The 26,650-nt window shown below is 58.1% G+C and overlaps 1 protein-coding gene and 3 long non-coding RNA genes across 15 annotated transcripts in view; 1 reads left to right on the top strand and 3 right to left on the bottom strand.

The window, feature by feature from the left end:
* TBC1D22A (TBC1 domain family member 22A) overlaps nucleotides 1-1,125 on the bottom strand; it is a 326,941-nt gene extending 325,816 nt beyond the window's left edge. For 2 of the 8 annotated variants that reach the window (XM_019835740.3, XM_019835736.3), the window contains exon 1: nucleotides 896-1,125. In XM_019835740.3, coding sequence (XP_019691299.2) covers nucleotides 896-957 — 62 coding nt within the window. In that variant the 5' untranslated portion in view covers nucleotides 958-1,125. The remainder of the gene's footprint in view (nucleotides 1-895) is intronic. The other 6 variants (XM_019835739.3, XR_006601196.1, XM_019835738.3 and 3 more) reach the window with 5 other exon arrangements.
* Nucleotides 1,126-1,174: 49 nt separating this feature from the next.
* Nucleotides 1,175-15,929, top strand: LOC102901694. 4 transcript variants are annotated; one of them, XR_006601200.1, is made up of 4 exons: nucleotides 1,175-1,385; nucleotides 3,919-4,065; nucleotides 4,779-4,910; nucleotides 8,530-10,195. It is a non-coding gene; the product is annotated as an uncharacterized LOC102901694 (long non-coding RNA). The 4 variants fall into 4 exon arrangements; XR_006601198.1 differs by lacking the exon at nucleotides 8,530-10,195 and adding an exon at nucleotides 5,420-7,006 and having other exon boundaries at nucleotides 1,175-1,360; XR_006601199.1 differs by lacking the exon at nucleotides 8,530-10,195 and adding an exon at nucleotides 11,068-15,929 and having other exon boundaries at nucleotides 1,176-1,360.
* LOC123386776 lies at nucleotides 4,064-5,426 on the bottom strand. Its single transcript, XR_006601201.1, has 3 exons — nucleotides 5,239-5,426; nucleotides 4,979-5,096; nucleotides 4,064-4,640 (listed from the first exon to the last, which is right to left on the bottom strand). It is a non-coding gene; the product is annotated as an uncharacterized LOC123386776 (long non-coding RNA).
* A 3,867-nt stretch (nucleotides 15,930-19,796) lies between the features above and the next one.
* Nucleotides 19,797-26,545, bottom strand: LOC102901664. 2 transcript variants are annotated; one of them, XR_440837.4, is made up of 4 exons: nucleotides 25,268-26,545; nucleotides 24,474-24,685; nucleotides 23,257-23,461; nucleotides 19,797-19,991 (listed from the first exon to the last, which is right to left on the bottom strand). It is a non-coding gene; the product is annotated as an uncharacterized LOC102901664 (long non-coding RNA). The 2 variants fall into 2 exon arrangements; XR_006601195.1 differs by lacking the exon at nucleotides 19,797-19,991 and adding an exon at nucleotides 20,354-21,721.
* Nucleotides 26,546-26,650: the final 105 nt, after the last annotated feature.

Raw genomic sequence — 26,650 nt, 5'->3', positions numbered from 1 at the left:
CAAATGAGCTGTGCTTACAAATGGCTCCACACGCAGTCATTTGAACACCACACATTCCTCATTTTCAGTACGTCAGACCTTAGTTTCCAAATGGAATAAACCGTGTTCAGAAATCCTGAAATCTGTTTAGTCTATGTTCACCAGCGGCTGATTTTATCCCAAGCATTTTCCACGTCCCGTCCTCGCGTCCCCTAGGGGCCCCGGCCAGGGATCAGTGACACGCCAACCAGGACTTTGGAGCGGTACAGCTTCCAGGGTGCACCCAGGTCTTTGCAAGCACTTCAGTTGTTTGTTCCTGTTTTTGTTTTCATTTTTGTTTAAATTTGCTTCCCGCTGCTGACTCGAGAAAGGAGTTGGTTTTGAGGCCAGAAAGTGGGATACATGGAAATTCACAAGGAGTCCCAAATCCACTCGAGCAAATCCTTGCTCAAGGCAAAAGCAGTCGTCCGCAAGAGAGACGAGAAGGCCACGCAAGTGGGTCAAACCGCCACGCCCCCTCCAGAAACCGACGTCCCACAGAGCACAGCCTGGGGCCACTTTCCGGACTCCACCGAACTCTTCGAAGCACGACCCGAGCCGGTGCCTTTCGACTTGCCCAGGGAGCCCGGCAGTTTCGCAGAAGGGAGCCTGCCAGTCTCGGGACAAACTTGCCGGCGACTCCCCCTCCTCCTCCCTTCAAGCCTCGATGCTGCTTCGCGCAGCCCCTGTCACCTCCCAGACCCTAAGCTCGGCCCCCCGCCCCCAGTTCCCCTACGCCCCGCACTTCCCCCGCGGTCCTCCCACAGCCCAGGTCACCCCCGCCCCCAGACCCCGACTCCACCCGCAGCCCAGCCGGCCGACGCGCCCACCTGACCTCTGACCCCTGACCCCGACCCGGCCTCCCCGTCACACCCACCTGCCCGGGACTTTGGTGTTGCTGCGCTTCCAGAACTGCTTCCTGGCCCCGTCGCTGGCCATGGCCCCTCCTCATCCCTCGGACTCACGGCCCCGACACCCGGAATGCAGCCGGCCGACCCCGGCGACCCTTTCCTGTACCCCGGGGGAGCCCCTCAGCTGTCCCGGGACTCCGGAGTCCAGAGCCGAGAGGCTCTTCCGCCTCCCTCCGGAAGTTGTGCCTCCGCGCGTCCGGAAGTCCCGCCCCCTCCCAGGCGCGCGTGACGCACGGCGCGGGCGCTGACGGCATTAAAGGGCGACGCCGGGGAGGAAGCGAGGTGGCGGTGGCGGTGGCTTGTAGGCCTGCGTGTGCTGTCCGGCGGCGGTCTGGCACCCGCGCCCGCCTCCAGGCTCCGCTGCTGGACCAGACGGCGGGGGTGGCGCGCTGAGCCCGGCGCAGAAGGATACGCCCAGGGTTTCAGAGTCGGTACGAAGCGAAGAGGGAAAATAAAGTAATCTCACGTTGATTCCATAGTGAAATAATATTTGGGGTATATTGGATCCAGTAAAATATATTGCTGAAATTATTTTCTCGTTTTCTTTTACCTTTTTTTTTGTTTGTTTGTTTTAACGTAGCCACCGGAAAGTGAAATTGCTTGTGCTGCTAGCACTACCTTCCCTTGGCCGCAGACCAAGGAGTCTGGCATTGCAGACTGGCACTGCGCCTGGGGAGCCCCTTAACGCGCCTCCGCCAGTTCTCTTGTGAAACACAAATCTGATTATGCTCTCTGATTAAAGTTTGCCTCGCTTGCCGATAATCAACATTGCTTCTGCGCTTGCCAAGCGCAAGATGCTGCACAAGGTGCTCTGTGTGCGTGCTCTCAGCCATGCGCCAACCACCCCCGGGAAAGGCTGCCTCCTTCTGGAAGAGCAGAATGGTTCTCTCCCTCTCGCCACACTGAGGCTTAGACCTGTCTTGGCGATGGCGGGGCTGTTCGCAGCTGCTAGTACCCAGCCTGCAACATTTATCTGTCTCCACAGGTGGCTTGTGAGATCCTGCGGGGTGGGGCCTGTGTCTTCTGCCTCTAGAAATGTTTGTTGGGGGCGCCTGGGTGTCTCAGTCCTTTAAGCGTCCGGCTCTTGACTTCAGCTCAGGTCGTGATCTCATGGTTCATGAGTTCAAGCCCCACATGGGGCTCTGTGCTGACACCTCAGACAGAGCCTGGAGCCTGCTTCGGATCTGTGTCTCCCTCTATCTGTGCCCCTCCCCTGCTCACCCTCTGTCTCTCTCAATCAAAAATAAATACGCGTTTAAAAATTTTTAATAAAAAAGAAATGTTTGTTGGGTGAATGACAACTGCGGGAACTCTCCAGGGATCCCCTTTAGTCTCCACAGAAGCTCTCCAGGAATCTTCTCCCTGGGGCGATCTCAATGGATCTTTGGTGATCCCCTGATGATACAGCCTCAGTGGATTCTCAGGACCCCTGTGCTGCATAGCCTGATGAACCCTCCTGAGATCCTGTCCTTACACGACCTCGGAGAATCTCCAGAGATCTAATAAAGTTTCAGTGGATCCTCAAGGGCTCCTTCCTGACACGGCCTCAGGCAGTCTCGTGGGATTCTCTCCTGGTGGAGCTCAGGAAGGCCCCAGGGATTTCTCCCTGCTGTACAGCCCGGAGGCCTCAGAAATCCCCCTGGGAGACTGGCTCCTAACAGTATCAGGGGTCCCCTACAGACATCACCGGAGACCTTAGGGGTTTTCAGCGGCTTTTCCGGCTTGTTGCAAGAGTCTGCAAGGTGACAGGGCAAAGATGATGGAAGTAGAATTTACATAGGAAAAATGGACAGTAGTTAGCAACTGGTTGGATGCAATTATGACATCTTAGATCGGTTATCCCTGTAGCTTGAGAATGCTTTCCCGCCTCACATCTCTTAGGAGAAGGAGCCAGACCAATACCGAGGTTGATGAAGGCTTCAAGACCCACTGAGCAAAAGGGTTAGCAGTGCCACGACAGGAACAGGAGAGCAAGAGGTCAGCCTGTTTGCAGCCTAGGTTTCTGACTGCTTGAGGATGAACTGGGTTGATGTCACAGAGGTAAGGCCTCAGCCTCAGCCAAGCAGTAGGTTAGAGGACAGATCAGTCTCCAGACAAGGGGATGGGAGGACCTGCCAGGGCAAAGTCACAAGAGTAGGTCAGCATCATGAGCAACGAGACAAGCTCCAGAAATGGATTTTGGGGCCAGAGGGCACGTGAAAGGAGCGTCTGGTAGAAGGCCAGGTGTGTAAGCCAAAGTCTAGCCTATGGAGGGTGTAGGAATGGGGTCTCTGCAGGCATCAAAGAGGACAGACGCGTGAACGCAGAATGAATGAGTGGAGCTTTTCGTACTCATTTGTGCAGCAAATAATTACCGAGCAGCGAACACAAGAAGCTTACTTTCGCTAAGATTTAGGCTGAAAGAAATTAAAACCAAGGACGTGACATTTCACCCCGGACAGATGGGCAAAAACTTAAAACCTGTCAGTGCCCAAATTGGTGAGGACGTGGATTTGTGGGCAGTGCGGAATGAACTCTGATTCGCTGCTGGTGGGAGTGGAAATTGATTCACTAACTCTCGACAGCTATCCAGCAATTTCTAGCGGCTAAGGACGCATATACCCTACAACCCAGCAATTCCAATCTTGGTGTGCACCCCAGAGCAGCTCGCCTATGTGTGCAGAGACAGGAACGTTCATTGTAACTGCCGGGGGGAGGGGGGAATCATAAAGTAATCTATAGGAGAATTGATAAAGGATACATAGTTACCCAGTAGGATGCTATATGGTAAGAAAATAACTATAAATACATCAACATAAACGAATTTCACAACATTGAGTGAAAAAACGTTGAACGTGAATGCACGTGGTGTTTAACTCCATCTTTTTAAACTAAAAGAATGCTAAACACCAAATTCAGGAGAGTGGTTTCCTCTGGGTATTGGTGGTATTAATCAGTAAGGCATTCAGGGGGCTTCAATGCTATTATCACGCTTTATCTCTTCTGGCAGATGGAGTGTATTCAGCTGTTATATTATTTATGACTCTCCGGATGTCGACGAAATGATTGACAACACATGATGATTACAGAGCCTCCACTGCTGTGTCCGTGAGCAGACTCTTGGAAAAGCCTGCATTCGTGCAACAATGAATGAGCGGTGAGTGTTCACAGGGAGGCCTGGCGGGGTCAGGACAATCGATCAGACCTGTGACTTCTGTTTGAGGCGAAGGGACAAAATGCAAGGAGTGGTTCCAGGTCGAGGGAGCGTCACTGATGCAGCAGGGACACAAGACAAGACCAGAGTGCTGGGTAACAGGCCAGGCTTCGGCGAGGCTCTAGGAGACACAGGTTGGGCTCCCTGAGAGACAGGCCCTTGCATGCAGGCTGCTGCTTGGGGAGGAGAGGCTGTCTGGTGAGGGGCCACCTGGCCCCACAGGGACGTCCTGAACTGAGACCAGAGGGTGGAGCCTTTGCACCATGCACAAGCCAGTCTGCACGGGGCTGCGTCCAGGGAGGGGGTGGCCCGCAGCTGAGGGCAGCTCCCCAGGAGGGACTTCTCTGAGCCATCGGCAGCCTATACTCCCAGCCACGGAGGGAATGAGAGCCCTCGTTCTGAGGGGCGAATCTGGGCAGCACGCCGTAATGCCGACCACGGTCCACCTTGGCGCCCCTCAGACCCGCCAGCCACAGGGGTCACCGTCGGAAGAGCGTCTCCAGGATTCTGGCTGCTCCCTTTTGTGGAAATTTACAAGAGGAAGGTTGATGCAATCTTGGGGCCACAGCAGCTGCTCATCCTGTCCCTCCACTTCCTGCCCCTCTGCCCTCAGCACTGTGGGTTCCCTCCACCGAGTAGCATCTCTCCTGTTCTAGATGAGCTACCTGGTGGACCGGCCCGGACTCTCATCCTAGAAGCTTTAGAACCTCGGTCAACACACCCTTCTCAGGTCACGGCTGCTGTGCTTGTCCACATACCATCAAAACTGGGCAGAGAGGCAGGCTCAGGTAGGTGCCAGACGTGTTCTCCCCCCGCCCCCACCCCCGCCCCCGCCCCCGGGCAGCAGCATCCCTACCTCCTCCGGTGGCCGCGAGGAGACCCCTTCCTTGACCTGCTAGTCTTCTGGCACGAGGAGCCGTGACCCAGCATTGAATCAGACTCTTACCACATCCCTTTCTGGAAGCATCCGCCCTCTAGAAGAGGTCAGGATTGTGAGAACCAGGCAAACTCCCCTGGAAACAGCATTGGTGGGCAGACCCACTCCTGCCTCCACCCCCTGCTTCCCGCACCCAAGTCTATACTTAGAGGAGACACATGTCAGACGCCCCCACTCACAGGCTATCAACTCTGAGCCAGAAGGCAGCTTCGTTGCTCCGCTGGGCCAGCAGCTTCTGGGCCGTGTGGTGTGTTAGGGGACCGGTGGGTCCCACGGCCACGGGCTCACTGCCCCCACCTCCTTCGCCGTAAGCGGGTCCCCAGCACCAGCACGAGGTTGCACAGAGCCTCCTGTCGACAGGTCAGATGCCACACAGAGAGGACATGTCCGTGAATGGCTGTCCCCTACTGCCTCCACTCACATCCCCCGTGACGACCCTACATGCAGGGGAGGCCAGGCAGTGTGGTCTGCCTGGGCGTCCGTTCCCACCTATCCGAAGCTCTGTTACCGAATGATGGTGGGATGGATATTGGAGGACAGTGGCAGCGACTCCCATCTTACAGAGCGTGCGATCAGCTCCCAGCACTGAAAGCGACGAGTAAAGGCGGGCGGTGGGGGGGGGGGGGGGGGGGGGTCAGCCTCCGCCCCCGCAGTGTGGACGTGTGGCATCCATTGCTGCTGGAGGGAGGCTTCGGGGCCGAGTCATGTCACTGCACACCCGTTTCACTGCTCAGGCTGTGCCCTCTGCCTCCTTTCTCTCTCACTCCCCGGAGGGCCCCAAGGTCCAAGGCTTACCCTGGATGATGCCTTCGACCAAAAGTAAAGGGACGCTGGCCTAGCAGTGCTTTGAACGTTGCTTCCTGCCCACAAAAAGGCCAGCGGGGAGAGGCTATTGTGATGTTATAGCGGCGGAGCCACTCAGGGATGTAGGGGACGCTGGGGTGCACGTCCAGGACCCAGGTACCCCGTCCCCACTGCCATAGTGCTGGTGCTGCCCACGCCCAGCTGAGTGCTCCCTGGGGACCATCCGTCCTCTGTCCAAGGAAGCTGCCTCACCCCTAGGACATCCCACACGCGGTGACTGGCCGGTGTGAAGAGACAAAGACCTAGCCCTCTGTCCTCAGCTCAAGCCATCCCTGAAGGGCTGTCCCGGCTCCAGGATCTCCGGGCAGGATGGACCAGATGAGGCCACTGTGCCTGCACGTGGCTCAATTTCTGCTCATCCAGTCCTGCCCTGCGTCCCTCCCTCCCTCACCAATGTGGCTCCCAAGTACATCGTCAGCATAGCACTGTCCGTACTAGTCAGGGTTTTCCAGGGAAACAGAACCAAGGCGGGGGTGGGGCGTAAATGGAAACCTATTATGACGGATTGGCTTGCACAATTATGGAGGCCGAGAAGCACCACGACCCAGCGCCTGCAGCTGGACGGCCAGGAGCCCCAGTGGGTAATCCCAGTGTGCGGGCAGAGAAAGAGGACATCAATCCCAGCCCAGGCGGTGAGGCAGAAAAAAGCCTGACTCCTCCTCCTCCCTCCTCCTCCTCCCTCCTCCCTCCTCCCTCCTCCCTCTTGTGCTCTTTTGAGGCCATCGGGAGTTGCCTGAGTTCCACCCACGCTGGGAAGAGGGTCTGCTTTGCTGGGCCTGCCAATTCAAATTCAAATTTCATCTGGAAACACCATCACAGATATACCCAGAATGATACTCAATCTGGGCACCCCACGGCCAGTCAAACTGACACAGAAAATTACCCATCCCCCAGTAAGCCTCCTACAGGAGCAATTCCTCAAATCCACCGTCTCAGATGAGACAAATGTCCCCAAGCTCAGGCTTGCTGCCTCGTGGTCACAAGATGGTGTCACAACTCCATCTATCATGTGCTCCTGCCAGTATCCCAGCCAGAAAGGGAGGGAAGGAGGCCAAAGAAAAAAAATAAAAAGATAAAAGATCTCTCCAGAAGTCCTGTTTTATCCAGGAAGGGCAGTCCCCCCAGCCGGCTTCCTTGTGAGCCAGAACTAAGTCAGCCCCAATCACTAGGGAGAGCGGGCTGCTGGCCGGACTCCTTGGAACTTCCCCTGTGCGGCCAGGGGAGGAGTCACTGCCCATCCGAGCTACAGGCCCCAGCCCACGACAATTTCCAGCTTCTGTTTGCAGAGAGGAGGGCGGTTGGCTGGGGAAGTATCAGTCGGTGCTCCTCAAGGCGGGAGAGGTCAAGGGCATGGGGGGGTGGTGGGGGAGATGCCGGGGCAGGCGGGCCCTGAGCCTCACCTGGGACTCAGACAGCAGGGCCTCCAGGCCTGTCTCCTGCTCCCATCCCCCCCCTCCCCGCCCACCCACACACCTCTGCACACCTCTGCAGCCCACGTCCTGAAGTCCTAACGTGGCAGTCTCCTGTCCCAAATGCTCCAGGGACCCCATCGCCCTCTGCGAAAGCCAAGCCTCTTCTGCTGGCTGCAAAGTGTCTTGAGTCCCGCTGCCTTCTCCCCTGTCTCTCCAATCTCACTTTTTGTGCCCCAGCTGCACCCCATAAAGGCAGAAAAGGCCCCCAGCTGCCTCTGTGTAGCAGAGACAGGAGACAAGAGCACACTGAGGACACTAGCAGTGCCCACACACAGCACTGCGGGTCAGCCCTTCTGTCACCCGGTCCTTACCACCCTCCCCCTGCAGCCCCCTCCCCCTGCAAGCCCCCCCCCCATCCTCCTCTCCCCTGCACTTCACCTTCGCAGATGGCCGGCCAGCGCGCAGTGCCCGCCCCCACAGGGAGCCCGCTGAGTCTGTCTGAGTGACCACCACACGTCTGGTGGATGTGATGCTCTCTCTGCTGGGGTCGGATGCGGCCTCCTGTGGCCAAATGACCTCAGACTGAGTTACACACTGAACACTAACACCTCCCGCCTTGCAGAAAAGGAAACAGAGCCCAGTACAAAATGACCCACAGCAATACCCGTCCCCTAAAATCTTGGTAAAGTTCAGTCACTCTGCCTCTGGTCAAGTCCAAGGGCTGGGATCCAAAGCCCAAAATCTTACCAGCGGGTAGAATTTAAAACAGAAATTTCTGTCTCCTAGCAATAGGGTGTGGTATTCAGCCTAGCGGCCCCACCCACCCACCTTCTGATGGTCTCCGCTACGAGGGCACGGGACCGATAGCCTCAGTGCTGAAGTGTCGGGTGTATGCACCTTGCTGCACACTGCGTCCCAGCTGCACCCCATAAAAAGAGGGCATGCCCTCTGGGTCAGAGTCACGCTTCTGGGGAGGTGCTGGGGACAGGCCCGGGGCCGGGCTGGGTGTCCTCCTGGCCCCCGCCCCAGGACTTCCCTGCTAACTCAGCAGCCTGCCTTCTCAGCTGGTATTAGCTTGGCTTGGAGTGAAGGCTTGGTGTTCTGGACCTCTGGCCATCTTGGAGGGGCAGAAAGGATCCCTCCCAGCCAGCTTGTATTTTCTGGCTTCTCTGCCTTCACCTGGGTCCGTTTCAGGCTTACGATGTCTCGATGTGTCTCTCGGGAGCTTACCAGATGGGCCTCAGCCCGTCCACCATGTGAGGGCTCCCGCTGACTCTCCTGGTGCTGCAGTCTCCAGGGACATAGCCCTCGCGCCTGAGTGAGGAGGGGACAGTTCGGCTTGTACCGGTCTCCTAGGGCTGCCGGAGCAAAGGACCACCAGCTAAGCGACTGAAAACAACGCAAGCTATTCCCTCACAGTGCTGGAGCTCAGAAGTCCAAATGCAGGTTCACCAAAAGGCTAGAGTCAAGGTGTGGGCAGGGAGGCATTCCTTCCAGAGGCTCCGGGGAAGAGCCTGCTTCCTTGCCTTTCCAGCTTCCGGCAGCTGCCCACTGTGGGTGGCTGGTGGCCCCTGCCTCCATCTGGAAAGCTCCAGCCTCTCTCTTCTCACTTCAATTCCTCCCAGACCCTGCTCTCGAGGACCTGCTCAGGTCACCCAGCGCCATCACCCCATCTCAGGGCCTTTAACTTAATCACGCCTGCAAGCTCCCTTTTGCCATATGCAGTAACGATCATGGCCGACCATGATATTTCATGACATCTGGCAAAAGTTCCCATTTTAACCCCATGAAAGAGAGGGGTCCTCCTTCCTGCCCCCTCCCTCCCTCAATTTGGCCATTTCTAGAGTTTAGGGTCTAGCCCTAGCAACGCCCCACTTCCTAGGGCTGAATTCCGCATGAGTTAGGATGCTGGCAGGTGCAGGAAAGAGGAAAGAAAATCTGGCTCGGGTGGGTTTACACTGAAAAGGGAAGTCCTTGGTCTGTGCAGAGGAACAAGCCCAGAGGTGAATGGAAGTTTGGAGAAGGACTGAACAGCCAGACCATGACCCCCGGAGGTCACAGGATGCCTCTGTAGGCCCACTTGGACGATGTGCCTACCCCTGAACCAATCACTGTGGCCGGGGAACACCACCATTGGCATGGTCTACCCCAAAGGGGCGATGGGAGTCTGTCCTTCCAAATGTTGTGACTGCTTCCCAACAAGGGAGGGGTGGCGTGGATGCTGGGGAGGAACCCCAAAGTCTACTGTGCCGCCCAAGCGAGGACCCACGTTGACAGACTGATTTGATCACCTAAAGATGTTGACTTATTTGTCAACATTTTTCAATCGGACAAAATGTATGTACCATGCTTGACACAGTGTTAATATATGGAAATCTTATAAGTACGCAAGTAAAAGACCCCAACAGTGATGAGGGAACTTGGGGCAAGCTAAGGGCAAAATGCAGGCTAACAGAACCCCCCCCCCCCAGGTGGCATCTGTGTGATATTCCTCGGACACTCCTGGCCGCCCAACAACCAAGGACAGGGGTTAAGTGCTTGCCACGGAGATGTGGGAAGCTAAGGCAAATGAGACATTAAAACTGTCTTACTGCCTACAGCCCACTGACAGGTCCTTGAAACAGGCAGAGTGCCCTCCCTCTAGGAGCTCAGCTGCCCCGATGATGACACTTGGCTGGGGGCGAAAGGGAATCTTGGCTTATCATTATCCCAACCTCGAGGACCCTGTAAGTCTGCTTTAACAAATAAAAATTCCTTTGGAGGGGCGCATGGGTGGCTCAGTCGGTGAAGCATCCGACTGAGGCTCAGGTCATGATCTCACTGTTCCTGGGTTCGAGCCCCGCGTCGGGCTCTGTGCTGACAGCTCAGAGCCTGGAGCCTGCTTCCGATTCTGTGTCTCCCTCTCTCTCTGCCCCTCCCCCGTGCACACTCTGCCTCTCTCTGTCTCTCAAAAATGAATATAGACATTTAAAACAAATTCCCTTGGGAACTTCCTTTGTCTCAGCCCCCCCAAGGTATATGCTGGCATTCATACTCTAAGCTTATGGCCCCCTGATTACATCTGAAGGGTCTCATGACTGAGGTTCTACTCGACGGTAATAAGTGGTGTTTCCTTAGCAGCGGCCAGCCCCTCAAGGTCCTGGAAACCTTGCTTCCAAAATTCCTTACAGACCTACCCTATCCCTGCCCCCCTCCCAACCTGAGGATATACAACCAGTTCCCCATCACGACCCCAGTGCACCTCTTTCTGCCCACAGGTCCTGTCCCTGTGCTTTAATAAAATCGCCTTTTTGCACCAAAGATATCTTGAAGAATTCTTTCTTGGCCGCCGGCTCCAGACCCCTCCCCCACCATCACCCCAAAACTTCATCCATAGGAAACAGTCCAGTTTTTTTTTAATAAAGACACTTTTTTACGTTTTAATTAACTGCCACCTATTTTCTGCTAAACCGCAAAATGCCTCCTGCCCGCTCTTGTGGGCCTGCTCCACTCAGCAGCGTTTTTCAGCAAACGGGAACAGTCACGTGTCACACCTACAGTTGCTGCACGTCCGTCCCAAAAGGTGCGGTCTGGCACGCCGTTCCCCCAACGCTGTGCCTCGGTCGTCCCAGCTGCTCCCAACACGCTCGCTGGACTGAATTTAAGGTTTCAAAGTTTTCAATGCAGAGAGTACCATTTGCAAAGGCTGCTGTCCTGCCCCATCGTCTAATAAACGTTTCCTCTTCGTTCTAGGGTTGGGATGAACATTACATTCCAGAAACTTCGATGGGAGCAGGTGCACAGGGAGGAAGAGCAATCCAAGGGGCAGGGACTGTGCCCACCAGAGAGCACAGAGATGCACCAACACAGACGTGAAACACACTCCTGTCGTGCTCGGTGCTCCGCGGGGCTCCTGAACAGTTATCCGTTCTTGACGGCCCAGGTGCTCAGTGAACTGAACAAAAATGAATCCGCCCAGCTCTGAGACAAGGGGCAGGGGGCGCCGTGGGGTCTGCACCCGCCACCGCTTGCCATCCTCCTACTTCCGGGATGGCCTGCAGATGTGGCTGGTTCTTCCAAAGGAGGAGAGTGGCTGCTCAGCCAGATCCCCTGGGACGTGGCGGGGGGACGAGGGTGAGCCCTTCGAGGGAAGTTAGGCTCCCTGGTATATCATATCTGAAGGCAGCACCTGCCGCAGGGGCCGAGCCCAGGACAGAGCTGCTGTGAAGGGACCCCGTGGCACCGTCCAAGGGACGTCTGCCGTGCCTCAGCCCCTCCATCGCTGAGTGTCCCGGGCATGGAGCAGGCAGAGCAGAGGCGAGACCTCAGGGGACAGCCTTGGGCAGCAACCGGGAGGACCTCAGTGCAGGAACTCCCCTGTCCCCCTCCTACAGCACACTCAGTGCCTCCGGGCTGCCTCCGACCTCCCACGCCCCGCCCCCTTCGCCCCTTCAGCCCGGGTGTCCCAGCCCACCCGGACCTTCTCGACTGGGAACCTCCCGGACACTAGGGAGCAGGGAGCCTCTGCAAGGCGGCGAATCCCTTCGCTGCACCATCTACCAGCCGTCTCTAGATGGCGCAGAGTGGAGGAAAGACTTGGGCCACCCTCCAGCCAGGAATGAGCAGAGGCCAGAATTGAGGAATGCGTAAGGCTCGCTTGGAGAGGTGCCTGGTCAAGAGGAACACATCCGCATTTGAAACGAGATGCCTGGACAGAGTCCCAGGAGTCCTGTGGGAGCCAGGCCCAGGGACACCTGAGCCCAAACCCTCAGCCCGCTCTGTGCCCCTGGCACAGGGACAGCCAGGGAGCCCAAGACGGGGGGCCGCCACCCCCCAGCCTTAAACGTCAAGCAGTGTGCAGAGGGTTCTGACGGGCAGGGGCAGAAGCCCAGGCCAGCCAAGCAGGCACAGGGCGGGGTCTCTGGTGGTCCACAATGCACCCTCCCACCCAACGGGCTGGTAACACCCCCGGGGCCCCGATGCCCCCGAGATGCCTCCTCTGCATCCCCCTAGAGCAGGCTGCGTCTGTGACCAGTCCCCATCCCTCTGGCTATGGGGTCCCTGGTGGGCGAGAACCTCCCACTCCACCTGACCTGGCCGTCTCTGGGCCAACTGGTCAGTGGCAATAGGCCGGGCATTCAGGACGTGCTTGTCAAGTGAACCGGGTAGAAGTGACCAGAAGAAAATGGAGATGCCGAGAACTAGGCCCACCCTGTCCCGGCCCCACAGGCCTGAAACCCTTCCCCCTTTCCTGGACCTCTACCCCAGCTCCATGGTCCAGGGGCAATGGCTGTGGGGCCGGGAGAGCTCCTCCTCCCCAGCTGCACCGCATCGTTTATAGATATCGGTGACCAGTCTAAGAGAAGCGTCTCCGCTCGGGAAGGTCTGAGGCCCAAACAGGTTATTCCTGGTTCAGGATGTACCTTGGTAGGATACAGAGGGAAGGGAGGTGGAGAAAGTGGCCGGAGCCTCACCTCGCCCATCTGTAAAATGGGTCCATAATCCCATCCTGCATGCCTCACCGGCTTCTTGTAAAGATCGAGGGAGAAAGGAAAGAGCTAGACAGAAGAGGTGGGGAGGCGGGGAGAGAGGGCAAGAAGAAGGAAGGAGGGAGACTGAAGGGCACCTTCTGTCCTTTCAAGCCTCGGAGAAGCTGCTGGTGCATGGCTGGTGCCTGGTGGAGGGCTGCCCTCATAAGCTCTCAGCCCAGGGTTCGGTTCTGGGAGCTGTCAGAATGGGGCTGTGGCCCCGCGTCACGGGGGGGGGGGGGGGGGCTCTTGGGCTCTCTGGCTCCCGGCCGAGCACATGCCTTCCCCTCCCTGCCTGCTTGTTTCCTGCTTTCCTCGGTCATCCTGTCAACCACTGACCCCAGAGGCTCCTCCTGGGCTGCCCGCCTCAGCCACACCTGGAGTCTGACAGTCCTGCCTGAGGCACAGCAGAGGCTGCAGGGAGCTGAGAGTCAGGCTCGAGTCATCACATCCACAGGTGGCCCAGGGGGAGGGACAAGGGGTCCGGGGGTGTCAGGGACTGAAGGGTTCAGGGAAATTGGAAGGAGGGCCTGGACAGTGTCTGAGCTAGCCAGGACGGCCGTGCCGGGCTCCCGGCCCTGCCCCCTCCTGCAGCCCCAGCACCATGCCGGCTGCCCGGGGCCCACAGCCTGCGAGGCTCGTCTCCCCTCCTTTCCTGAGCATCCCCCTTGAGTCACGGGCCTGGCATCACTCACTGAAACCCGGCAGCGACTCCAGGTGCAGCCAGAGAGCTGGCTGGGGTCAGGCGGCCCCCGCCCCGTGCGACACGGGCACAGCCAGACTCTCTCTGGCCCTCACCTTCCACAACTGTGAAATGGGGGTGTAATCACTCTTCCATGCACCTCTTCTAAAGATCGGACTCCTCCCAGCTCTCAACTACAACACACAACGCAGACCTACTTTTCCTGTTGAGATTCCTGCCCCTGCTGTTGGCGGGACAGGCAGACCCTGACTCGGAGGCTGTTTGCGGCCGGTGGTGCTGGTGGGGATGGGTGGGGCAGCCCGGCAGAGGAGCATCCTTTAAATGTCTGCCCGTGGATCTGGATTCACGCTATGACTCATGGTCATGCTGGCTTCAGGCCATTTCCTTGTTGGAAGAAGAGCCTAATGAAAGGGTGAATTCTTTCCTGCAGGAGTTTAAGCAGCCGACAAAGCAGGCTCTGTGTACCTGGAGACTTTGCCCTTCCTGCTTACGGCTTCCAGGGAAGTCACAAACCGTGCAGAGAGAGCGGCAGGCTGGGAGTCTTGGGGTGTCAGAGCCGGCTGGCGTCTCAGACCCGTCTCTTCTGCGCCCCGATTTTGCAGACGGGCAAGCTGAGGCTCAGAAACGAGCTATGTATTTAAGGCCGAGTTGGGTTGGGCCTGGCATCCCTGATCCCCCAGCTGGTGTGGGTTTACTGGCCCCTCCGCTGTTGAGAGCAAGCAACCCCCCAAAGGGGAGGAAGAACCAAGGGGAGAGAGGTGCAGTCGCCGCAGAAGAAGGAAGGAGGGTACAAATGCAGGGGTTTCTCTCTCAGGCTCCCACCCCTGGTTCTTGGGTACTGCAGGGGCTAAAGGGGCAGAAAACCAGAGGGACAATCCCAAGGAACACCACTCTACTTCCTGACCTCCCCAAGCAGTTGTCCACAGGGAGGCCCAGCTATCGGGGCCCTGACCGCTGAGACCCATGCTTCCCTTTGAACGTGGGGGAGCCTTTGGGAGAGAAAAGCACATCCAAGGCCCCCGTGTCGGCGGGAAAGACCCTGAGAGTCTCTCTGGCCCCCATGTGTACTTTGAAGGGAAGTGGGGCCCAGCAAGGCAAGGGGAACGGCCCAAGGTCGCCTGGTTGGCCACCGGAGCGGCCTGGGGCCAGAAGATGTCCCTCAGCACCCAGCCAGGGCTCCCCCCACACCAGCTGCCTGTGTGTCCGAGAGGCTAGAGTTCTGGCCCAGAGAGACAGGCTGGCTCTCAGCAGCAGCAGCAACACGGAGCCAGGCTCTCCGCCAGGCCCCGTGCAGGCAGCTACACGCCAGCTGGCCTCTGGGGCTGGGCGGTGACCAGGCGGCCCCCAGGCCCGGGTACAGAGCAGGTTCGGGGCCTGGCTCCGGGCGAGGCAGAGGCGGGACCCCACTGTGCCTCGCCCAGCGGCCTGAGGACCGCCTACCTCCAGATCAGCTGGGGAGAGCGGGGATGTGCAGGCCCTCATCCCGCCCCCCACCCCAGCGAATCAGGGTCTCTGGGGGTCGTGCCTCCCCTGCTCCACGCACCCTCAACCTTGGCCTGTGGACAAGCAGGAGGCAAAATTGGGTGTGTCCCCAGGGGCGGGGCGCCCTCAGCACCCCACCTACCAGGGCAAGAACGTTGCGTGTGGAATTTTCCATGACCCACAAACGTGCGGGGAGGCTGTGGCAGACTTGCTGGCCCGCGGCTCACGTGCAGCCGCTAATTGGCGCTGCCTGTTCTATTTCTGCTCCAGACCCTAATGAGGTCACCCAGCCAGCACCACCCGAGATGAACCCAGCTGGACGGCTTGGGGCCCAGGGGCCCAGCGGCCCAGCTGCATGCCTGGGGGAGGCTACGAAACCTGGATCAGGGCAGCCTGGGACGAACGCCCACTCGAAATGGAAAGATTCACCAGGGTGCGGGGGTGGGGAACGTCGCAGGCAGGCCCGGGGAGCCGCTCACCCAGGACAGGCTGCGCGACCTTGGGGGCCCGCCTGGTGGGGCGCCTTCCTGGCCGGGTGGGTTGTTGGCTGGTCTGAAGGGGGGAGGGCCAGAGGGGCTCCGGAAGTCACAGAAGCCCTTGGAGTATCAGCTGCAGACCCTGGCTGGGCCCCCCACTCGACCTGCACAGCCAGGCGGGGACCCCAGGGCTCCTCCCTGCCATCCACCACACCAGTGGCAGAAAAACACGGCTGAAAACGCTCACGTGAGCACCATTTAAAGTATGCAATTCAGGGCCGCCTGGCAGCCCTTTATCTCCAGGGCATGCGTTCGAGCCCTACGTTGGGTGTAGAGATTACTTAAATAAACTTAATAAAAATTAAAAAAAGTGTAGGGGCTCCTGGGTGGCTCAGAAGGTTAAGGATCCGACTCTTAGTTTCAGCTCAGGTCACGATCTCACAGTTTTGTGGGTTTGAACCCCACGTGAGGCTCTGCGCTGACAATGCAGAGCTTGCTTGGGATCCTCGCTCTCTGCCCCTCCCCCACTAGTGCACTTGCTGTCTCTCTCTCTCTCTCTCTCTCTCTCAAAAATAAATAAATACACTTAAAAGTGCATAATTCAGTGACATTTAGGAAATTCGCGTTTTTGTGTATTTTAGAGTGTTTTTATCGCTCCCGTCCCCACCAACAGGCTTCCCCTAGTCCCCCTGGCCAGACCTGGCAACAACTCCTCTACTCTCCGCTCCCATGGATGTGCCTCTTCTGCATTCTTCACTTAAACGGCATCACACCACGTGTGGATACACCGCATTTGGTCCCTCCATTCGTCTGTTGGCGTACATTTGGGTCGTCTACACCTTTGGCTGTTGTGGTCATGCTGCCGTGAACACGTACGTACAAGTACCTGTTCGAGTCCCTGCTTTCAGATCATTGCCAGATCGCAGGGTAACTCTCTTTACTGCTGTTTTGAGGAGCCACCAAACTGCCGCCTCAGGAGCTGCCCCCCTCTGCCTCCCCGCAGCAATGCACGAGGACCCCAATCCCTCCATGTCCACACCAACCCCTGTTAGCGCCCGTTTTTTTAACGCAGCATCCCAGTGCGCGTAAAGTGATATTTCACGGTGGTTCTGATTTACGTGTCCCTAATATTGAGCATCTTTTCATGTGCCCATTGGCCATTTGCAAATCTTCTTTGATTTTGGTATAGGATACAGGTTTGATCTATCTCACCCATGATTCTCCGGATAGTGGCTCTTTCAGATCTCAGTCTTGCCGCGGTTGTTGTGGTCTCGTGAAAGCCTTTCTAGGGAGGCCACCGTCAGACTCTGCACCCCGGAGCTTTCCGGGGAGTTGACCCAACACAGCCTCCCGTGGGGGAGCTCCCTCCCTACCCGTGGCAGACATCACTAATCAATTGTGGCACTTGAGAGCCCAGAGATTTATCCACCGGGCCCCAGTGAATATACAGCTCGTTGGGGTATCTGCCACTGAGGAACTCACCCCGAGAAGGAAAATAAATGAATGGACGCAGGTTTTCGGTCTGAAATAGAAGTCTATGATGAGACAGTGTGCCCCGCGGAAGGTGCGATGAGTTCTACCCAGAGGAGACACAGAGGCAGGGGTTGGGATGTGGGGGGCTGGCAAAGAACACCCCCTCCACATTCAGAACCAAGTGAGAGACAAGACGCAGAAGCCAAAAACAGGTCAGATTATCAGCGTTATTCCTGATAAAGCCAGGCTGAGCCACAGCAAGACATCCTGTCATGCCCACGAGGATGGCTGGAATCAGAAAGACGGGTGAACACCAGTGCTGGGCAGGATGTGCAGAAATGGGGATCCCTGCGCCCAGCCAGTGGGTGTGAAAAATGGTACAGCGTATGAGGAAAACCGTTTGGTGGTTCCCCAAAAGGTTAAGCACAGAGTTAACCTATAACTTAGTCATTCCGCTCCCAGGTATGTACACAAGAGAAATGACATGTTCACAGAAAAACCCACCGCAAGCATTCACAGCAGCATTATTCATGACAGCTAAAGAGCAGAAACAGCCCAAAAGTCCGTGAACTGGTGACCGAATAAATGCAACATGGTCCGTCCGTACAATGGCCTATCATTCGGCCATAAGATACATGGGGTACCGATGCCCGCTCCAACACGGACACATCTTGAAAACGTCACGCAAGGTAGAAGAAACCAGCCACAGAAGTCCACATATCGGGTGATTCCGTTCTTAGGAAATGTCCAGAACAGACAAATCCATAAGGACGGAAAGTAGATGAGTGGTTGCAAGGCCCCAGCCACCGCTGACCAGCAGCTTTTTCTGGGCCCCTGTCACTGTCACTTGGCTTAACTCAGACTCTCCTCCCAGCCCAGCCCCCCCCCCCACCCGGCGCTACAGCTCCCACAGGGTGCTGCCCACTCCTGCTTCCAGAGTGAGTTCTGCACCGAGATCTTCGAGCGTGGGCCTCTGTGCCTGTCACTAAGCATGTCTGCCCCTGTGCTGGCTGGATCCACATGCACAAGGTACATTCATGCCATTATTTTCTCCTCGCACTTCTAGAACCCTTTCCTTTATGATTTTGTTTCTTCACTCTTTGGGAATATATGCATACTGTTACGTATTCATCAGTCTCTATCAACGAATAATAACCATTTTTTTAAAGACTTTATTTTTAAGCAGTCTCTACACCCAACGTGGGGCTTGAACCTACAACCCCGAGGTCAAGAGTCGCACGCTTTACTGACTGAGCCAGCCAGGCACCCTGAATAATAACCTTTTATGTCTAGCCTAACTCCTGTGGTTTCAAGCCAGGTGTCACAAACGGGCTGGTCTCTGAATGCCTCTGGTCTGCATCTGGGTTTTATTTTCCTGCCTAGTGTTTTACATTTTGGATTGGAATTAGTTGCCAACATTTAAAATTCACAAGGTTTCGGGGCACCTGGGTGGCTTCATCGGCTGAGCGTCCAATTCTTGATTTCACGTCAGGTAACGATCTACGGTTCGTGAGTTCGAGTCCTGCGTCAGGCACTATGCCAACAGCGGGAGTCTGCTTGGAATTCTCTCTCTCTCTCTCTCTCTCTCTCTCTCTCTCTCTGCTCCTTCCCTTCTCTGTCTCTCTCTCCCTCAAAATTAATAAACATTAAAAAAATAATAAAATAATAGAAGTCACAAGGTTTCATATACGCACACACACAAACGTGGTTTCCGGCTTCTCTGGGAGGTTCCAACAATCTGCTGTCTGGTCTGCCTCAGTCCCCACCATTCCCTAATGTCTGTCCCAGTGTTTCTACATAAAACCCCTGCTTTGAACTCAACTTTGCCTCAACTTAAAATTGCTCCACTGACTCTCCTGTGCTCGCATTTTCACTCGCTCGCAACATCTTAGCAAATTGCTACACTTGGCCCTGCTCTGCATTAGCACCAAGGACGCGGAGAGGAAAAGGATGAGGCCCCTGGCCTCCCAGACCTCCCAGCCTGTACCTGCCACCTCCCATGCCTCTTCCGAGCCTCACCACCCACCTTTGTCTCCAGCAGCCTCAGGCGGGTCTGACCTGCCTACTGTGCCAGGCTCTGCTGGCTTTCTGTCCCCTTCTCTGACACCAGGCCTGTGACATCTGCAGGAACAAAGGCCAGACTCTTGCAAGGGAAGCGCAGTGGAATGAACTCCTAGGGACTGGGAAGGAAGCATGTGGATACAACCGGGTTCACCAGTCCCAAGGCCCAATCCACAGGGCTCCTCGGAATCCAGCAGGTGGAGGCCAGTCATAGGAGGACTGGCCGGCTCTGTACCTTGCTCCCCCAAAGCCCCCTACTCGTCTCATAGGGTCTCTCCCCCAGAGAAATGTCCTCCTCTGTTGACATTTAAGCAGAGACAGGAGCGAAGGGAGATCTGGACCGTGCAACCAGCTGAGGTTGTGGGTGGGGAGAATGTTGCCAGAAGAGGAACTCGCACTTTCAAAGGTCCTGGGGTGGGATCATTCTTGGCTGTTCAAGAAATATCAGGGAGAGGATTTGGCTGGGGAACGGTAAACCAGGTGCAGAGAGGAGGTAAGCCAGCAAGGAGAGCCCTGGAGACAGCAGGGAGGGATTTGGACGTAATCTGGATTTCCGTCTAAAAAGGATCCCTTTGGATGCTCAATGGAAGCAGAGAGACCAACCAGTTCCAGGAATTTTGTGGGAACACTCTGTCTTTCCTGGGCTGTGTACCAATGCTCCTAATAGACCTAGACGCAACTTTTTATATATTTTTTAACGTTTATTCATTTTTGTGAGAGAGAGACAGACACAGCGTGAGCGGGGGAGGGGCAGAGAGAGAGGGAGACACAGAACCGGAAGCAGGCTCCAGGCTCCGAGCTGTCAGCACAGAGCCCGACGCGGGGCTCGAACTCACAGACCGTGAGATCGTGACCTGAGCTGAAGGCAGAGGCCCAACCGACTGAGCCACTCAGGCGCCCCAGATGCCCCGGGTCTAGATGGAATTTTTAATGTCAGCTCACTGCAGGAGTTTCCTGTAAGGAGTTTTGGAGATAAGATAACAAGCCTTGTAAGTTTCCCTAGACCTGGTTTGTCTGCCAAAGTCCCTTGTCCCTTCACCTGGGAATGGCAGCCTGGTGAGCAGATGCCCCACGTGGGACACTTCCCCCCACCACGTGAACAAAGCCCTGGGCCCTGTGCTATTAGGGCACCCGAGAAACCATTTAATGGGGGTTCTGGTTTATCTTTTCATTTGGTTGAGGGTTTCTTGGATGTTTCCGTAACAAAAAAAGATCTTGCTGTCGTGATTCGGTTTCTCATGTGGGGAGGGAAAAATTCTTCCTCTGCCCTTCGAGGCCTTCCAGCTGGACTGAGAATTAAATTTACAGGAAACAGATTCACAGGGAAAAAAACCCCAGAGTTTTATGACGTGCGCGGGGAGGCCCAGTAAGGAAATTGAGGCTTCGGGAAATGACCGCGGCGGGCAGTTCTTACACTTTTCAGAGAGACGCAAACCTGGGAGGAATCGGCAGGACAAAGAAAATGGAACTTGGGGGGCCGCAGTTAGACGGCGTTTTCAACAGACTCTGGGCTGGGGGAGTACGTTAGCAAGAAGTAACAAGCATTGTGTGGACAGCCTTCTGAGCCCTGGATTTCTTATCTCTGGTGATAAGGATCGTTTTTTACCGCCTGGTCCAGGGACCGTACCTTCCAAGAGGGAGACGGATTTCCCGCTTTCAGGGGGACGGAGGAGGGTCAGAGTGTCCTTCTTGCACTGGTTGTCTCTTAAGTAACTTTTCTTTAAAACAACCAAAATGCCGAAGTGGTCCAGCCCAGCCTGGGCCAGCCCACCCTTGGCCCCCGCCCTGATTTGGGAGCCTGCCTGTAGAGACAGCAAGCTGCATGTTTTGGCTCAGACAAAGCCTCAAAGCCCAGCTCCCGTAGCAGAGTGCCCCTCTGGGCCTCAAGTCCCTAATCTGTAAAATGGGACCACTGGCTTTATCTCCAACAAACGCGGTCCCCCGGGGGCCCTACTGGCACAGAGTGAGGTGTGCATTCAAGGTAGACTCTGTTGCCACCACAGGGCTCCATGAGTCCGGCTCCCTGGCTACGCTCTGCAGTTGTGAGATGCACCCTTCTATCAGGACTTCAATTTACCAACCCCGTGTCCCCTCGTTCTCCTTCCGGAGCTCAACTCCGCACCCTTTTCCCAAGCCTTGCTGGCCCCCTGGGTCAGGCCGGACCCTCTGCCAGGCGCCCCCAGAGTCAGGCGGAACTTCCCTCCTTTTCTTGTCTGGTTCAGCTTGCAAGGTGGGGTACCTGGCACCCAGCAGGGCTCAGTGAGCTTGAACCACTCCTGTACCTCCTCAGAGGCTGCGGCCTCAGCTTCCCCGTCGGAAGTGCCCCACAAGGAGGTGCCCTGAGCTGACCCCGTTCCCAGGGTCCGGACGTCACGCCCGAGGTTCAGGCTGGTCACTTTCTCCTCCCCGGTGTTCATGCTTCTGTCTACGCAGACGGAATGAGGGGCCAGCCCTGGCCTGACCTTCATCCTCCCCACCGCCCTCCCCGCCTGTGCGTCCGTGGACGGGGTCCTCACTGCCCGGCAGTCTCTCAGGGGGTGTGCCTTGGCCCCACAGTAGCTGACTGCAGCAGTCCTCTGAGATCGGCTTGCGGTTCACGAGGCTTCCAGGGATCTTTCTTCTCTCTCTTCCTTCATGTTTTCGGGTGGGGACTCAGTTCTCTATTCTGTGTCCGTGCTGCAAAACTTTTGGACCGAACACAGACTGTTTGTTTGTTCTTTCCTCCAGAAGGTGTTATTTATACCTTTGTGGGCTTGTTTGAAGCATGTTTCTCCTTCTGTGGCGGTGGCCGTGCAGCAGGCTCCAAAAGCAGCCCCGTTCTGCCCTCTCCTGTCCCCAGACCCACCTGTGCCCTGCCCCCCCCCCCGCCCGTTTACGGAGCTGCCAGGGCCCCTCCCCCACCCCCACTGCTCAGATCACTGCCTCCTTCCCTCTCAATTCCTTCAGAGATCGCACATATAAAAAGACAAGCAAGCGAGAGCGAACTCTCCGCCTCTCCTTATCTGTCTGAAAATCATAGTTTACGGCTTCTGCTCTGCTCCGTCCCTTGAAGCCCTGGGCACAAGGTCAGGTTTTCCCCGCCCCAACCCCTGTTCCACCTTACCAGGGCTCCTCCCTGGGTCACAGGTGCCACCCCGGGGGCCTCCCCGGGCACCTGTCTCCAAGTCTGCACCCCCTAAAAGGATCCAAGGCCACATTGCACCAGCCAGAAGTGGACACTTGACCCCAGGCCCTGGGCAGGCAGGCTCGCCTGTGGAAGACGCCCTCACTGCCTGAGCCTCGCTCCCCTCCCCTCTACCCCATCCCCCCCCCCAACAATCTTAGCTGACTCTCGGGCCCACTGGGATGCCCACATTCCTTCTGGCTTCAGGGTTGGAGAGGAGGGATCTCCCACCCTGAACTGCCCCAGACTTCACCCAACGGGAGCCAGCCTTTTCCCTGGGAGGGTCTGCTTCGGAGCCAACAGCACCCCCCAGGGACAGCGGACCGGTCTGCCCCCCATCGGGACAGCGTGGATGCAAGGAAGGCCTTCAGGGCCCCACAGCCCTGTTCTGTTCCCAGGTCCCCTGCCGCCCCTGGAGCCCCCTGACCCTGGTCCCTAGGCTCCCGGGAAGTGTTAGGCACCCCGCCAATGGAGGCGGTCACCCTGGCAGGCCTGGGGAGCCCACAGGATCCAGACCGAGCCCGAGCCCGGCCTTTGGGGCCCTCCCCCTAGCTGTGGCACTCCCCACAGCTCCCAGACGTGCCAGCAGTCCTGATCCCTGCCCCCCGTGGTATTCTTTGTGGCCGGCCGGCCCCACCTCACCAGGCTTTCCAGTTCCCACCCTGTGGCCACCACCCCTTGGGAGCCACCCTCTATTCCAGCCCTGCCCCGGGCTTTCCTCGGTGGGCAGGTCCGGCATGCCCCGGGGGGTGGAACAGAGAGGCCCCACCGGGGCGCCCGGAGCAGGGGTGGGGGGCAATGCCTGCTGAGGGTGCCGGCTGCAGCTCCTGTGGGCCTTCTGTTCTCATGTTTCAGACTCTCCCACACCAGTGGGACCCTGGAGCACCCACCCCTCCGTTTCCCTTTCTGTATAACTCGAACAGGTGAGGATAGTTCGGTGGGTCTCAGTCTCTGCATCTGTGGAGTGGGGTAACTAACTCCCACTTCTAGCCGCTACTGTCGGGGTCACGTGTGTGTGCAACGTGAGGGCGAACGTTGTGTAAATTATCAGCTTACCCTCTACGCGTTCAGGCCTCTTTGGGCCCAGGATGTGTCTTCCAGGCAATCGGCCTCGACAGGCCATAGGTGGAAGGCCCCTCCTTGAAGGCGGAGGGCAGAGGGCGGCATTCCTGGCAGCCGGTGTGCACGGGGGCAGGTGCCCCCGCCCCACCCAGCAGCAGTCCAGCGCCAAGTCACGTGGCTGACTTCCTGGGGAGGAAGCCTGGAAAGATAAGCAGGTGGCTGTGTCACAGTAAAGAAGGCCAGCGGCTTCTGGGACGCGGGCAAAGTAGGTCAGAGGCTCTGTGGGAGACGGTGCTAGAAGGTGCTGCCAGCTCCAGGTCCCCGCTGGTGGCCAGGAGGGGCCGGCCGGTGGACAGGGTGGTGGGTGTTGGCCGCTGCTGGTCAGGATGTCTGCAGCTCAAGCTTGCGGACTGGACCCGGGACAGGGACAGGTGGTAGGGCAGAGTCTGAGCGGCTCAGTGCATGCCCTCTGGCCTCGCTGGCATCCAGGGCATGTCTGCCCCGTGAAGGGCTGGGGCCAGCCATGCACACAGTGGGCCAGTGATGGCCTGGGGACCAACACTGTCCTGCAGCACCACAGGTGGGACTGGGGCCACACAAGGGGCGGCTTGAGTGGAAGCCTCACGGGGTGAGCTGCTTGGGGGTTCTGTGGCGTGACAGGGGGGCGAAGGAGAGGCCGAGTAGGGGGTTCCCAGGCAGACGTTACAGGCACGGCATCTGGGCCAGCGCTGGAAAGCCATTCCTGCCAGGACAGAGGTGAGAGAGGGGGCCAGGAGGCCATCAGGGGGGCTGAGGGCACAGCCCGAGTGCCAAGGGCTGGGTCGCCCTGGCCTTTTGGAGGTTCACGTTGGCTGTTCTGCTGGGTGCCTTCAGAGCTCGCCCGTGCCGGCCCCACCGGGACTTAGCACACAGCAGGGGCCTGGCACCTGCTTCGGGGCCCCAGTGCCACGCTCACCGTCCCGGGCACACAGCGCTCACCTGGGCTCTGACCCCCTGCCCGGCACTCCTCCCACCCAGCCGACTGCAGGAAGCGTTGTCTTCTGCCAACTCGGCCTTCGCTGCATTTCCTTCTTCCCCTGCGTACAAGCGAGGGGTCCTGCCCCGGCCAGGTCCCTCCTCGCCAGCCCCAGAACTCCAGGCCCCCCAGGGCGGAAGGGGCTGCAAACCACCACGGACAGCACGGCTTAAACAGGAGAAACGTATTTTCTCACCTTTTCAGTTCGGAGGCTAGAAGCGCAAGGTCAAGGCGCTGGTGTGCTGGCTTCCTCTGGGGCCTCTCTCCCTGGCTCCTAGGCCGCCAGCCTCTTCGTATGGCGGACCCAACGCGTGTGAGTTCTCCTGGTCTCCCCGTGTGTCCACACTTCCTCTGGTGGGCACACCAGTCAGGTGGCTTCATTTTACCTGAATTACTTCTTTGAAGGCCCTGTGTGCAAACAGTCACATCCGAGGCCCCTCCTCCAGGCCTTGTCAGTGTTTTGCAGTTGACCCCACGCACCCCCTGCCCCCCACCCTGCAGAGGTGGGGCCCCAGTCATCTCTGGCTACGGGTCTGAATTCACAGGCTGATGTGTGGCATTAAAGGGTCTCTAAATAAATAACCTGGGAGGGGCAGGAGGAACCCAGCCCCCAGAAGCCACGGAAGGAGGCCCTGGGACGGAGGCTGGCATTGCTGAGGCCCTGTATGCCCACCCACACTTCCCCGCCATCCTTCACATGCTGCAGCTGGGACACCGGCCCCCGCAGGCCCTGCGGCAGGGTTTCCAGAGCAGTGTCCCATCCGCATTTCCTGAGCCTCAGAGCAGCAGCCGTGGGAGGGAGGCCGGGCAGGCCTCCCTTCGTCCACCCCACCGGGCTGGAGATCAGGCATGGTTTGCCCAAGGGTGGGGCTCGGACTCACACCCCGCCTTCTGCCCTACCCTCTCTCCCTGCACCTGGTCTGGATTGGGAGGGGGTGGGGGTTGGGCTCCTGGTGAGGAGCGAATCACAGGGAGCTGGCGGGGTCATACCTGGCTTGGGGCCACCCGGGGCCAAGCACAGGCATGGTGGCCCACCCTTCCGCCATCTGCAGCGGAGGCCCTGCAGGAGGAGCCAAGGAGACACGGGGCTGGGCAGGGAGAGTTGAGAGAAAGGCAGATGGCTGTCCTGGGCCCCTGCAGTCAGACCTCTGTCACTCTGAGCCCTGTGCCTTCAGGCAAGTTACTCAGCTTGCCTGACAGCTCCTTGGTTGGTAAACCTGGATCAGATGTGTGCACGTAACAAACACCGGTGCTTCCTATGCGCTGGGACCGTCTCAGCGCTAGGGCTACGGGGAGACATGTGTCCGTGTCCTCCTGGAGCTGGGTGGGGAGGAGCAGACACGCTATGAGGGCAGGCCCGGAGCCCTGCTGGGGTGGGCTGCGGCAGCCACCCACACGGAGAAGGAAGGGTTGAGCAGAAGGAAGGATTGAGCTAGGCCAGCGATGAGGGAAAGACCCTGGGGGCACAGAGGTCAGGAGGGCACCTCCCCATCCTTGGACCTGGTCAGCCGTCTGTCCCACCCCCAGCCGCCCGGCTCTCTCCCAGGCCTTTAGGAGGAAGACCTCCTCCAGCAAGCCTCCTCAGGGGCAGTCTATCCTCAGCCTGGATGTTCAGGGTCCCGGGGGAGATGCCTGCCTCACATGCTTCTCCTTCCCTTACCGCCGAGGCCCCCAGAGCCTAAAAGTGTCCCCCTCCGGAATGTGGGAGGGCAGTGCCTGCCTCCCGGTAACCCCGGAGCTGGGCCTATAAGCAGAGACGGTGGTAACTTGAGTGGTGGGGGGAGGGGGGCAATAGGGCTGGCACCTCCTATGGGTGCCTGTCCGGGCCTTCAGGCTTACTTCCAAGGAGGAAGACAGAGCCAGCTCGGCTCTGGAGAGAACGAGGGATCCCAGAGACCAGATGCCAAAATTCTAGCCGCCCATCCACAAGGCATCTCGAATGGCCTTAGGTGCCCTGCGCTCACCTGGAGGGCCAGGCCTGCCCGCCGCCCCCGCAGACGGCCCAGGCAGCATTTCTGCGCCAAGGGAGGAAGGGCCACCCAGACCCCGCCTGTCTTTACGACCCGCCAGGGAGGGGCTACTGAGTTCCTTGCACGCGCGGCAACTGTGACCCGGACCCAGAGACCAGCCGCATAGGGAAGCCACCTCCTCCCGGACCAGCACCAGCGCCCTCCAAATGCTCCCCGCTCCCCAGAGAGGGCCCCCGGGTCGACTCCCTTCCCTTCCTAGCACCCCAGGCCCCCTCCTCGATCCCCTGTCCGGCCCCTCTTCTCCTCTCACCTAGCCCCTCCCGTCCCCCCACTGCTGCTCCCAGGACCCTTCCCGTCCCCCCCCCCCGCCCCCCAGGCCTCCTCCTCTGCCCCCGTCCAGCCC

This window comes from Felis catus, chromosome B4 (assembly GCF_018350175.1).
Source record: "Felis catus isolate Fca126 chromosome B4, F.catus_Fca126_mat1.0, whole genome shotgun sequence".
Lineage (NCBI taxonomy): Eukaryota > Metazoa > Chordata > Mammalia > Carnivora > Felidae > Felis > Felis catus.
Note: the sequence above shows the minus strand (reverse complement) of the source record. Positions and strands in the feature narration are given on the sequence as shown.